The following is a 14,626-nucleotide window of genomic DNA, read 5'->3' on the forward strand; positions in this document are numbered from 1 at the left end:
TGTTGGTTTTCTTCTTGAATATGACTAGGTATCATCTGGTTAAAATTAAAAAGCAGGGGTTTGTGAATACCTGGAGGTTGCTTCAGGGTTAAGAGGCAGCAGAACGAATGAAAGGGGGTGTTGATGTTGTTTGTGTCCTTTTTGAGATGAAACTGTGTTTGGGATATAGTAGGGGGTAATTTGGAGATTAGTAAAAAAAGAAAAAAGTTAGAAACCAAAGACTCAGAGTCTGAAATAAAGATTGATGGGGCCGGGATGGTAGTGAATGAAAGCTTAATTTGTGATGAGGGGATAGCATTAAGATGGCATAGACTGCACTGAAAAATAATGTGGTTGGACAAGGGTTAGAAGTTTAAAAGTGACAGCAAGGATGTTTGGAGATGCCAGCTGTTTCCCCTACATTCAAATATATTTCGCTGACACATTTGTCAAAACTTGTTTCTCATAGGTTCTGCATTGCTGTGTCTATGGCTCAACAACCTATACCCAGCAAAGTCATTACACATTAAGTCTTGCAGATCTCACCTCCATCGACTATGATCCTTTTTTGCCACTGGGAAATGTCAAGAATTCAGAACCCGCCCAGCCTCCTTCATCTGCCGATTTAAGCAACCTGCTCACTGTTGCTGAGGGTGAGTGCCTTAGAATCTGCAAGGGTTTTCAGTATTAGTCATAAAACTTAAAGCAAAAGTCTAAGCTGAATGTGGCTTCAATATTAGCAATAAACCTGAAGTAAAATTGTTTTCTTTCCCACCTTGTGGCTAAACATTAGGTTTGTTTTAATAAAGAGTTGATGATAAATTACTTGACCATCATCTGATCAACTTAGTGTTTATGTCACAAAACCTCCAAAGCTCTCAAACCTGACTTCACTATGCTTATTATACATAAGAGTCTGCTTAAATTAATATGCCTTTTTGCATGCAGTAGCTAGCATTTTGAGGAAGTTCAGATTTCTTCTTTGTAATTGATACCTTCTTTCCACAGACCGCTCAATGAAGCCCCATATGCATTCACATGATGCCCTTGCCCTGATGCTGTGAAAGGCCATTCTTTGAAATGGCATCGTGGCGCAGAATGGTTTGGTCATTTTTCTTATTGCAGTAAAGTGGCATCATGCAACACCGCACTGACTCATCAAGTCTCCAGTGGTGCCCCTTGCCATCAAAGTAATTTTCTTAATACATATATATGGAGTCACGTGTGCTTTGACTTCTGTTCCTATTTTCTTAATTAGTAGTCACTTTGTTTTGAGGTCTGAACACTTTTTTCCTTTTTTTATCTGCCATGTCTCTGTGCAAGTCTGGTTACAAGCCCTGTAAGGTCTGTGGGTAGCAGATTTCTATTTCCGACCTGCACGTATGTGTGTATGTTCCTTGAGGCATTACCATATTGGAGAGATTTGTGGTTTCTGTTAGTCTAGGCACTCAAAGGCTATGCGATAGCAAGTGACCAAGGATTTTTTTTGTCCCTTACCAAGGGAAACCCCTGATAATTCCACTCAACTAAGATTCACAAACAACCTTCAGCACTAGAGGGCCCTCTATCCAAGGGGCGGTAAACGGGGACAAAAAAGCACTTAATTTCCATGAGTGAATCTTATCCTTCACAAACCACTCCTTTTCGTCTTGGACGTGCCATCACCAGTTTAAGTCCCCTAAGTAGAGTTCTAAGGTAGTGTTTGCACCAACATTTTTTAGATGTGAGTGGAAGACACACTTTCCCCAATTCTGCATCCTTCCCAGAGTGGCAGGCATTCTGAGCTGTCATACTACTAATGTTTTCAAGCAAGCACCAGTTCCTTTGACTTTGCAAACCAACAAACTGACTGCTATCTCAAATGGATGCGCCAGCTATGGCCACACCATGCACTCGAGGGCTTGATCCAGAGTATGGCTTCAGCGAAGTTGGCACTGGCTATGCCTACATTGTTGATGCCCAACTCCATAATTGCCTTATCAGCTTCAGCAGTGCTGATGCTTTTGCCAGCTCCCCAACCACTTGTCTTAAGTAGCAGGACTTGGGATCAAATGTTGAATTCGAGCTGATAAGCAACCCATGATGGATGTCTTGATTTGAATATATTTTTGCAACATGAGAGGAAAATTATGCATTCCTTTTGACTTGGAGCCTTTTGTTGACTTAGGTGGTTGTGGAAATTTAAGTCCATTGATGGTTCCTGATGCGCGTAGCACTTGGAGAATATTTCTCAATGATTCCATATGGAAGATTGGTTCAACATGAAGGAAAATGTGAACTAAAAAGGTTTTTTTTTTTGTTTAGCTTTTACTCTTCAGGTTATGGATGGGAATTTGGCCTAAAGGGTGTTTGGAAAAGGCTTATTTATTTTCCCTATAGGGGCGGACTAGACCCATGGCAATAGGCCATTAGGGTATTAGGTAACAGGGGGGGGATCTTGTTGGAAAATGGCGGATACCGCACCTCATCAAATGAAGCCATGAAATCTCCCCGGTGGTTGTCTCCTCCCATGGGATCCTCCCTCATATAGCCGCCCTTAGGATCAGGTAATGGCTGCTGTCCTCTGGCCACATGGGAGGAGGTTATCGCCGGAGAAAACGTGATGACTCCATTGGATTCATCACAGGGGCTGCAAGGGGATACAAGTCAAGAGGGACACAGTAAGCTAATCATTTGTAGGTCTTGGTCCCTATGTAATTGACTTCATAGTAAGAGTCAAGAGTATTTTAGGAGTAATTCAATTGTGCTGTTCTCCAACATGGCGTCTGGCATGGATTCACATGCTCATGAATATTCCCGTGGTCAGGCTGGGAATCCTCTGTAAAAGAAAAAAGTTTAACTTTCCCTTAAAACTGTATTTCTCCTCTAAACCAATCACTGTCCTATGGGTCATACTGCCCCCATCCAGTGACAGTCCTTTCCCTAAGTCCCGCCTCTGGCAGCTATCATCACATTTTTACCATGCACTTTAGTGTTGGGAGTCCTCGAGTTGTCTCCGAGCTATTTGTACGTTTTTCGTATTTTCCGATGGACAAAGTTAAATTTGTGTGCTCTTTTCTTCATCTGCCGGCAGCGGGGACCCATTGTCTATGAAGTTCCGCACCCCTCAAGGGCAAAGCTCCATCGAAGATTGAAGAAGGCCACCTTGGGCCTACTTGGCGCCCTCCGACCATGACTGAGGAGAAGGAGGAGGAAAGGTTCCTCTTCAGGCCATGCACAAAATGCAGGCTACGGAATATGTTTGTGGCTGACAACGTACAATGCCTCTACTGCCTTCACCTGGACCATAAAGAAGCAGAGTGCGAGATATGCCTCGAAGGACAGGCATAGTAGGCTGGTGGCATGGCTTAACACTAACAAGGCCTCTGACCCGTGCTCCGATTAGGGTCTTGCCTCGTCCAGGACCAGCCAGTCTGAGTAGTAGTCCTTTGGGGGCGCCTCATCTGTGGGGGCCTTAGATAAGGCCAAGATCTGCAAGTACGAGTCCACCAGGTTTGCTGCTGAAGCAGGTTCCCAAAGTGGATAGGGCACGATCAGCATCACCTTCTACCTCCATTGCCAGCCTATCATCAAGCTCCTCTTCAAAGAGGAAGTCATCTACCCCGGCTAAGGTACGGGAGAAATCTGAGAATCCGCGGACAGAGAAGAAGGCGGCCGCGCAGACCAAGCAGTCGCGACCGGCACAGGAAAAGACCTTATTGGCGACTCTGGCAACGGCTACTGCTGTCTCGGCAGCTTCGGGTGCTGATCCTACGAGGGTAGCTCCCACGGCGCAGAAAGTGTCCCTGCCCCCAAGGCGTAACACTGCCACAGAGACTTTGGCAAAGTCTGCAGGCACGCCAGAAGGGGTGAAACCGACCCAGGTTCAAATCCCTAAGGAGGAAAAAAGGGGGGGCGGTGTGTGAGGAGGCCCCGAAACAGCCTTCCCAGGCTGTCATCCAAACTAGGAAAGTCTCGTCCACGGACGACGAAGATCAGGAGTCCTTGCATTCGGTCCACGAGGACGATGAAGAGGTGAATGACGGCACTGGGACTAGGTTTTCTGTTCTGCCTTCTCAGCCAAAGGACATTTCCTTGGATATTCTATCGACTCTACATACCTTGGTGTCAGAGTTCCAAATGAGAATGCCTCCAGCTCCCCAATCAGCCTCTGCCGAAGAAGAGGAAGCGTCATCTGATGCCCCATATCAACATCCTCCACTACATCGGGCCCCAACTTCCTCAGCAGACCTAGACATGGGTACGGGAACAGACACGGCTACGCCGATGGATGAGGACAAAGACATCACAGCAGTCGGTGAATCGCCACATTTGGATGCCCCACATAGGATTTCACCACTGGATGAAGTGGGTTTGTACCACTCCATGATCGCCAGGGCCTCAGAGCTATTCTAGCTGGTGCCCTAGAAAACCAGGAAGGAGGGCTTCTTGTTTAAAAAGCGGGAGGCCAAGAGGAAGACTATCATGGCAGTGCCTTTCATGGACGATATTTGGGATGAGGGTCTGGCTTTCATGAAGAACCCTTGCATAGCTCCAGCCAAGCGGTATAGGCTGGATAAGGAATATAGGGTGCCGGACTCCGCACCCAAGTGCCTGTGATCGCAACCATCGTCGGACTCTGTGGAGTCGGCGGCCACGAGTAAACGGTCGGCTAACCCGTACTCGTTGTCTTCAGTCCCTCCGGACAGCAAGGGGAAAAGTATGGACGCCATGGGGAAGAAGGTGATTTACACCGTGGTGTCCACAATTAAGGCAGCCAGCATGCTGCCGATCTTAGCCAGGCACAACAGGGAATTCTGGTACAGGCTAGGACCGATCCTGCAGTTTCTCTCTGACGATAAGAAGATGGAAGCGCTCGCTCTCCTCCAGGAAGGGGAGGTAGTGTCAGATCACGCCATCACAGTGGCATTGGACGTCGCCGACACAGGGTTCTTGCAAATGGGGAACGGTGCCTGCCTTAGTCGACAGAGATGGATGAAATCCACTCCTTTCCATCAGGAGGTCCAAGCGAAGGTACTGGAAATGCCCTTAAATGGGGAAAATCTGTTTGGGAAGGCCGTTGACTAGTCCCTCCAGGCCATCAACACGGATATGGAGATGGCCCATTCCCTCTGCACACTCCAGCAGCAACACTCGTCTTTTCGCTCCTCCAGGTGAACATCTAGCAGGTCTTCAAAAGGTTTTTCCATGTCATACACACAGCCTTCCCGGTCTTCAATGCAAGAAGCTCACAGAGGCCACTCCCAGGCCTACGATAGCCGAGGACAGCATCGCTGTCGCCGGCAGGGTCTGGCGCCCAAGCAAGACTCAACTGGCCAGGTCGTCGGGCTCCTACTCGTGCACTCTGGTGGGAGGCCCGTTGACAAGGGTCGTCAGTGAGTGGAGAAAGATCGCCACTGACAGATTGGGTGCTGGATGCTCTCGCCCAAGGACACTCTTTGGAATTCCAACGCAGGTGTCCGTGGATCCCTCCAGTTGCCCGTTGGGAGCATCACATCCCTCAGCTTCTAGAAGAGGTACGAGCCATGCTACGAAAAGGGGCGATAGACCTAGTTTCCCAACGGCACTGGGGCTCCAGAATCTATTCAATCTGCTTTCTAGTCAGAAAGAAGATGGGGGGCTGGAGACCCATCCTGGACCTACGACGTCTGAAAAAATACTTAAAAGGCCCAAAAATCGAGGATGATCACCTTGCAGCATGTGCTTGGTCAACTGGAAAAGGAGACTTCTTCACGTTGTTGGACCTGGAGGATGCCTATTCCCACGTCCCCATTTACAGGAAGCATTGGCGATTTCTATGTTTCGTGTTGCAGGGCCAGCACTACCAGTTCAGGGCCCTAGCACTCGGCTTGAAGTCAGCCCCAAGAGTGTTCACAAAATGCCTGGCACCAGTGGTGTCCCATCTACGTCTACAGGGCATACACGTATACCTGTACCTGGACGACTGGCTGATAGGCGCCAGCTCGCGGAAGCTGGCCGACGAACACAGAGATGACCGTCTGACTATTGACGGATCTGGGATCCTCCATCAACTATCCGAAGTCCTGCTTAACACCATTGCAGAATCCGCTGTTCCTAGGTGACAGGCTCAATACAGTGTCTTGCCTGGCGTCGCCCTCGGAGGAGATGCTAGCAGCCATTCAAGGAAAGGGACAGCGGCAGTCGTCGACGAAGACTGCCACGGTGCGGGCCATCAAGTCATTACTGTCCATGATGTCATCCTGCATCTACCTTGTCTGTCTCTGCAGGTTGCAGATGAAACCCCTACAGGAATTCCTGGACACCCGTTGGATTCAGGTGTCCGGAAGCTTGACGGACAAGATCCCTCAACAAAGAGTTCCGATGGGCGATAAAGTGGTGGGTCATCTGCTCCAACATCGCCCAAGGCATGGGATTTCAAAACCCCCCATAACAGGAGACGGTCACTAGGGACGCCTGCCTGGAAGGTTGGGGAGCGCACACCGGACGTCTGCATGCCTGAGCCCTGTGACTGCCGGTCTGCATATCAACATCATGCAGCTACGGGCAGTATTCCGTGCCCTCAAGTTGTTCCTACCATCTCTGAAAGGCAAGGTGGTGAGGATCTTCACACAATACACCACCATGTTCTACAACAGGAATCAGGGGGGCATTCGATCCTCAGCGCTCTCCAAGGAGGAGCAGGATGTGTGGCACTGGGCTGTCAGACAGGGGATGTTCATCGTCCCTCTTCAGCTGGCGGGAGTCAAGAACACCATCACAGACTCCCTCAGCAGGGAACTGCACTCCTGTCAGGAGTGGGTGCTTCATCAGGATCAGGTGGACCACCTGTTTGTCAAATGGTGCAGACACCAGATCAACCTGTTTGCGACAGCAGCCAACTCCAGATGCCAGATGTTTGCCAACAGATTCCACTAGCCGAGGAGCCTGGGGGACACATTCTGCTTCCATTGGGAAGGGCTGCTTCTGTACGCGCTTCCTCCTTTCCCTTTCCTGCTACAAGTCATCAACACACTCGGACAGTGTCAATGCAAGATGATACTCATTGCCCCGACGTGGCTGAGACAGGCCGTCGGCAACCTTATAGTGCTATGGCCATAAGTGGAAGTGTTTTGCTAGCTGGTGCTGGTCGCTTAAGATTACCTCTCTGAGGGTCACGGCTCCACAGATCCTCCCATACTTGCTATCATTGGCAAATGCTGGTCTGGCGCACGCCTTCATGAAGGTGCATCTGGCAGCTATCTCCTGCTACACCAGATCCTCAGAAAGATCCTCGCTTTGGTCCCACAGACTTGTCAAGGAGTTTCTGAAAGGACTTTTCCAATCTTTGCCGCCGGTGAAGGCTCCTGCCCAGGTGTGCAAACTCAACGTTGTTCTGACGAGGCTCATGGGGGCCCCTTCGAGCCTATGCATCAGGCCCCACTCACGTTTCTCTCGTGGAAGACAGCTTTTCTTGTGGCCGTCTCTCTGCCAGACATGTGGGTGAGATCCGGCCCCTATCCTTTAAGCAACCGTACCTGACTTTCCACAAATCAAGGGTAGTGCTCTGTATGCACCCCTCCTTCATGCCGAAGGTTTTGTCAGAATTCCACCTCAACGAGCCTTTGGTGTCACCTACTTTCTTCTCAAAACCTTTGTCGCTGGTGGAAACGGCCTTGCACTCGCTGGACATTGCTCATGCCCTGAAGTTTTACGTGACGCGCACAATGAGTTTTCGGAAGACTTAACAAATGTTCGTGAACCATGAGAAGGCCTTGTCCAAGGCTTCCATTTCAAGGTGGCTCTCCGGCTGTATCACGACTGCTGCCCAGATGTCCGAGAGCCCACTCCTCCAGAGCGATCACTGCGACAATGGCGTTCCTGTCTGGTGTGCCCCTGTTGGACATCTGCAGGGCTGCTACATGGAGGTCCACGCACACCTTCACGAAATTCTATTGCTTCTACAGGGATTCCACGGAGGAGTCCAGAGTCGGCCAAGCAGTGCTTCGGAACCTGTTTGCTTGAGGCGAATCTGTTCCAAAAGTAAGTGTTCATTGCTTCTGTTGAGCCTTTGCCACCTTGCGTGGTTGTGTAATGTTGTACTGCTATGTATTCATTATTCATGAGCATGTGAATCCATGCCAGACATCATGCTGGAGAAGGTTTAAGTTACTTACCTATAACTATTGTTCTCCAGCATGGGTCTGGCATGGATTCACATGCAAACCCTCCCTGTGGACCCTCTGCAGCTCTTCTTGGTCATACTGCCACTTTACGTGCTTACCAAATCTGAAGATGGCTGCCAGAGTCGGGGCTTAATGGGAGGACTGTCATTGGAAGGGGGCAGTATGACCCAGAGGGCAGCGATTGCTTTAGAGGACAAATAAGTGAACGTGTTTTTTCTTTTCCCGAGGATTTCCAGCCTGACGACTGGGAATATTCATGAGCATGTGAATCCATGCCAGACCCATGCTGGAAACCAGTAGTTACAGGTAAGTAACTTAAACCATCTGCTTCCTGCATGAAAAGGATGACATCAAACTGTCCTTGTAGCATCTTCCTCACCTACCCAACTCCAGCACGTTCATAGTCTGAAGGTACCATTGCAAAGGATTCTCTTGTAGATTAAGTGAATTTAAGAAACTTGGAAAAATCTAAGGTATTTATTGAGTCCTCTCCTGAGGTCGATTTATTGAAATATATCTCAAGTTGATGCCTTGATGTTTAGTTTTAGTCAGTTTGTTTAAATTGAGTTGCTGTCCTTTTTTTTTTGTCTGATTTTGATATATTTTCCTCTACATTTCAGAGAAAAGAAGAAGAAATTTGGAACTAATACCGCTGACTGCCCGCATGGTGATGACGCAACTGGTTAATCACCTGGGACACTATCCCCTCAGTGGAGGTCCTGCTATTCTTCACAGTCTTATCAGTGAACATCATGACAATTCTTACGTTGAATCATCTGAGCTCTCATCTGAGGTTTTTAAGAGTCCTAGCTTGCAGCTATTTGTGTTTAACGATAGTACATTGATATCGTATCTTCAGATTCCTTCAGAAAGGACTACTGGTAGGGAGTCAGTTGGCTCCCCTTCAGATGTGAGAGTAATTGTGCGAGATATCTCGGGCAAGTATTCATGGGATGGTAAAATACTTTATGGACCTTTGGAAAATCTGTCCAGTGTGCAGGTTGATAAAACACCGATTGATTTAGTGACTCACGAGCAACCACCCGACTCCTGGACCAAGTCTGCAGTGGAGGAAGAAAGTGAAGACCTGCTTGACAAATTGCTTGAAGATATTGGAAACATTAGTCCTGAATGCCTTCTCCATTCACAACTAAAACTTAATGAGCCTGCATTGCCCCCCTTTGGTATGAGCCGGGACCAGGAGAATGCACTTACATATGCAATCCTGAAGCAGAGCACCCATGAAAATGAGCATATACAAAGGTTCAGTGCTGATCTCAGTATAGAAGTTGCCTGTCAAGAGGAGCCTGGACCAAAAGAGCCACAAGCACCATTTTATTTCTGTAGGCTTCTGCTGAGTGATCTGGGCATGAACTCGTGGGATAGAAGGTACAACATTATTTTTTTATCCTTTTTTCCTCTTTTCCTCAGGGCTTTCAGTGATGACATTTTTGCAAATATGTCATATTAATACATCTGCAATGCTTTGAAAGGAAATTGCAACTGTTTAAACTAATGGAACCAGAGGACCATGTTATATTTATTCGAGCAATGGCACCCCTGCAATGTGAGCACAAGGGAAGTGCTGTAAAGTGGATATGTTTGTCTTAAAAAGTACAAATGGATCTGTTGCATGCAGTCTTTAGTGAGGAACATTGTTCCATATTATGAGTCTACTCTATTTTATTGATCTGCTAAGCATTTCAAATGCATATTTTATAAAGATGTTTTTTTAATTTAAATTTTCTTTATTGATGAATACATACAGCTCTTACGCTGTACATTATTTGAGAATATATACAATGTCATTTCTGTATGGTACATTATAAAACATAACACGTTTTTTTAAACATGTTTTGGGTTAACGTCAAAATAGCATGTTAACAGTTGATCAGTGTAGATTGCAAAACAGGTACCTCTTCACTCTATTTACTTCATAGGTTTGGGTTGCTGATGCATCATACATGGTGTGGATGTACTAAATATAAAAGTCTAAAGTTGGGGATCTGTAATTTTGTCCTGTTTACTGCAGAGGTATGGGACTTCCCCTTTGGCAGCCATGATACAGACCAACACTTTCGCAGCTGTGTAGGTCACATCCGAGAACAGTTTGTCATTCTAATTGTTGATCCTCAGATCTCTTTCTTCACAGGGTACACAGGTCCGGTGTGGTCATCATGTCATTCACCATTTGTCCCCAATCCATACTATTGTCTGCCCCTTTATCTGCCGAAGTTTGATCCCTAAGTAGTTCCATCTCTGCTTTCCCCCAGCGATACACGTCTTTCAGCCGTTGTTGGATCGATGGGCCCTTCGGGTGCTTCCAAGAGATTGCAATTCTGCGTTTAGCCAGGATTAATTTTATAAAGATGTTGAATCAAATATTGGGCTGGATCATGGGTGAATAATAACAAATCCAGCATATGGAAGAGAGGATTGTGGATGAGATTACACTTAGATTGGGCGACATACAAAGGATATTTGGGGCATTGTTTTCAGTGCAGGAGACATTTCAGTGTAATGGTACAAGAGAACTCTTTAATCAGTAACTGTGAGTCACTTCACAGTTCACACCATCATCTCGGAGACTCTGCGAATAAGCCACCCACCAGCAACATCCAAGCCCCCAATTCAGGAAGAAATACGTCCCTTCACATTTAGTACTGCTGACCTTACTGATGTGGGTTGTTGGACGCTCAATTACAAACAACAAAGGGAATATCAGCTTACCCATGATCAGCCGGCCGCTCACTTAGCCCTGCATGTGAGACACATCTGCAACCTTATTCCCTCAATCAGTTTCCCGTCTTTGCCCCTATCATCCTCACATCTTGACCCTCTATGCCTGTGGATATGCCAGAGCTCTGAAGTATGTTTGCATGAACACCTGCACGCCTAGACATCTGTATTCCTTCATGCGTCTCATTGCCACTTGTATGTTACGGGAGCGGGTTTCTTTTTATCCTCCTATGACTCTCTACCCACGCCATCCGGTGCCTCACACCTAAGCTTAGCTGTAACTGTTGTAGTTCAGCACCTACTTGGTCTGACCTTTGCCGTTTGCAGTATATGTAACTGACTGCCAACTACTTGATTGCTATCTTTGCTTGCGCTGCAAACGTAGGGTGCCTGGCACCTGCCTGGTGATGACCCAGCCTGACTATACCGCACTAATGTGTTGGGATCCCACCTTAACCTGCAGTCTATTGCTGATTATGCTTCTCTGCAACTTTGATCAGACTCTGTGCCTACCTCACTGTCTCTTGCATACCTGTATACCTGATGTAGCCCCCCGAACAATGTGGCATGGCTTTGCCAGACTGTGCTTACCTGATTGTTTCATGCATATCTGTATTCCTGATGTAGCCCCCCGCACCATGAGGCATGGCTTTGACAGATTATGATTCTTAAGAACCACTTGCATTTTGTGACCCTATGCGTGGTCTTGCATTATCACAATTGTCATTCACACTTATTGTAACCAGCACCCTGATGCCTGAGGGCTTGGCGCTCCGCTATAAATGCAAAAAATAAAATAAATACACTCCCACTCTACAGCCTTTCTCCTCTCTTTCTACAGTCTTGTCTGCTGCAGGTGATTCCCATGTTTAAATCTCCTGCGCAGCTAACTTGGACCTTGACAACCAGACTGCACATTACACTTGGTATCACATTCCCTCCACATTGTGACTCCTTGCTCCACTTCCTCCTCTCAGTTCTTGAGGCTTTGAGACTTGGAGTCCAAGGAAGTTTCACATGATTCTAAATGACATTGTTGAACAGTTGTATTTAAATTACAATCGCCGCCATAACCGTTAGATGGTGGATATGTTTTAGGCTTATCAAGTATACATGAATACTGAGTAGGATTTTGTTTGAACAAAGTATTTTTCAGAGTTTTATTAAATGGTTCTGAATATGACAACATGCCATCAAAAACTCTGGAATCAAGGGATCTTCCTTGCAAGAACGAGAATAACACTGCTACTCTCCTGTTGGGGTCACCACTCTCCACTGACAGCTATCCTCCCAAGTGATCCACCCTCAGAATACCACCCCAAGGGTCAGGATCAGGTAGCGGCTGCCTTCCGTTGGCCACATGGGAGGAGACTTTAGGCTGGGGATCAGTGATGACTCGAAGGATTCATCACAGTTGGCTGCATTTGATTTCCTTATGATTAGTTTGGATCCTGGTAAAAGAAAACATGGGTTAGGTAATGATACTGTTGCAGAAAACTCTACCCTCCAGATCACGAGCTGTTAGGCAGAAACCTGTGCAGTTCCCTTAGGGACCACTGCAAAAAGTTTAAGACCACAGGAGTAAACAGTAAAACCAATTGGTAGCAGTCTGCACCACCCAGATTTACCTGGTAGCTGTGGCTGAGCAGTCAGACTTCTCGCAAGAAGTTAGGCAGTATATAGAGTATACACAATAGGGCCAAAAATACAGTAGAACAAGCAAACACTAACCAGAGCTTTGGTACTAAAAGTATATATTTATTTATTTAAACCACGCTTATGAAAATACACTGGCACTAATATATCAAGCAAGTTCAAACACAGTCACTATAAGTATATCCACCTCCCTAGTTAATTATTCAACAAGTCTAGGTTAACACACCACTTATTAGCAAAACAGAGGTGAGCGCGTACCCTTGGATGGCACTCCAATCATTCGTTAAAAAGGGAGAGAAAAGGCAGAGCATGGAAATAACACAGTACCAACACTTTTAAGTAACCACAGTAAGTCAAGAAAGGCAGGGTCTACTGTAGAGCCAAAGTTCATAGGCCAGGCCCACACTTGGAGAGAGCAAGGCTGAATGTGCCCAAGATCACACAGTGGGAATGCACTCAACGTCTTTGCAGAAAAGGTCAAAAGAGGTTGGATCAGTTCAGAAAGATAGTTAGGAGGTTTGGAGGCCAACCCAGTTGGAAAGTCAAGGATTTACGGGACACCTTAGACAGTCCATTGCAAGGGCGGCCAGGTGGGACACAGTACCTTAAATGGTGAGAACGTTCCACTGGGGGCAGTTGTTCCTGGAAGTGGGTGCAAGTCGTGGCTTCGACCAGAGGAAGAGATGATCTCGACGAGGAAGAAAGCTGGAAGTCGTTGGACTGACAGGGATGAAACCAGCCGCGGAGTTCCCGATTAACAGGTACGACCCTTTTATTCGCTGTCAGTGGGGAAGCGTGGCTATCTGGCTGCCGGGGTGCTTGGCATGGGCGATTCGACCACGAGACGTCCAGGAAGGCGAAAAAGGCGAAGTCCCACCAGCTCAAAGGGAAGAAGACTCTCCTGGAAGAAGATCTCCTCTGTCGTCGGGGAAGTGGTGAGTTCGTACAGCAGGGCTCCACCGGTGGTGTCGTCGTTGTAGATGGCTCAGCTTCTCCCCTCTTCGGATTCTTTAGGTCCTGTGGCGACTTCTGAAGTTCCAGTCCCCAAAGCCCTGCTTTTATGCACAAAAACCCCCATTCAACTGCCTAGCTGTCACTCAAACATGCTAAGTGGTGAGCCGGGCAGCTCACCACTGGGCCAATCACACAAGAGTGCGACTTGAGTTCCGAGGCAACTCAGTCCAGGGTGCCTAATCCCCCTCCCACACATCCTGTAGACCCCCAGAGTGGCACCATTTGGAGGGCTTCTGTGCAGAAGCCCGCCAAAACGTGGAACAAAGGGCTCGACTTGGGTTAGAGTGTCAGAGGCAAACACAAACGCCATTTTAAAACTCCTGGCAAAAAGACCCAAACGGGGAATTAATATAAAATAAATAACCCAGCGGTATCTTTAACATTGCACCAAAAAGTGGTGCGTTTAAAAAAAATCAATGGGAAAATCCAATAAGAAATATTCTGGTGGAATATATGTCGCGTGGTATCCACTGCCACCAGCCAGAAACTCGACAAGGGGGGGACTGGACAGTGCCCCCTTGGAAAACAGACCCAGGGGCAATCGAATTACCCCTACCAGTACTTCCACAAAATGATGGTTTGTACTGGTTCTGCTCACAATTTGAGACTAGTAAAGACAATGGTGACTTTACATGCCCTGGTAGACAGTAGTCAGTCCCAGGGTATGGAGTCTATGTTTGGGGGTCACCATGACACCCCTGTGTTACTGCACTGAGGGTGCTGTGTAAAACACATACCAAATCATGCCTAAGAGTGGGAGAAAAAGAGTCTCCCTCTTAGCAGGAGAAATAAATAAACCCCAACAAAATCCAGCAAAGCTGCTGGGGGACTCACTAGGTTTGGGAAATTAGCCTTAACAGAGAATTCTCCCTAACACAAGCCTAACACGAAATAATAGTTGCTTGGGTAAATGCACTTGTTGCAGATAAATATGCCTCACCTGCACGTTGCAGGTTCCCATCCGAGTGAGAGAGACAAGTGCATTAGTCTTCCTTGTTCTGCAATCACATGCCATGTGCAATTAGAAAGCAGGTCCTATGTACCTTAGGCAACAAGCAGGAGCTAAATAGCTCCCAGCTCCACTTAATTTAGAA

The 14,626-nt window shown here is 47.2% G+C and overlaps 1 protein-coding gene across 4 annotated transcripts in view; it reads left to right on the forward strand.

Annotated features, from left to right (window-relative positions):
* RALGAPA2 (Ral GTPase activating protein catalytic subunit alpha 2) overlaps positions 1 to 14,626 on the forward strand; it is a 3,672,963-nt gene that overhangs the window by 2,329,496 nt on the left and 1,328,841 nt on the right. For all 4 annotated transcript variants that reach the window (XM_069608069.1, XM_069608071.1, XM_069608070.1 and 1 more), the window contains 2 exons: positions 449 to 632; positions 8,744 to 9,512. In XM_069608069.1, coding sequence (XP_069464170.1) covers positions 449 to 632; positions 8,744 to 9,512 — 953 coding nt within the window. The remainder of the gene's footprint in view (positions 1 to 448; positions 633 to 8,743; positions 9,513 to 14,626) is intronic.

Source organism: Ambystoma mexicanum, chromosome 4q (genome assembly GCF_040938575.1).
Source record: "Ambystoma mexicanum isolate Mex_15411 chromosome 4q, UKY_AmexF1_1, whole genome shotgun sequence".
Taxonomy (NCBI): Eukaryota; Metazoa; Chordata; class Amphibia; order Caudata; family Ambystomatidae; genus Ambystoma; species Ambystoma mexicanum.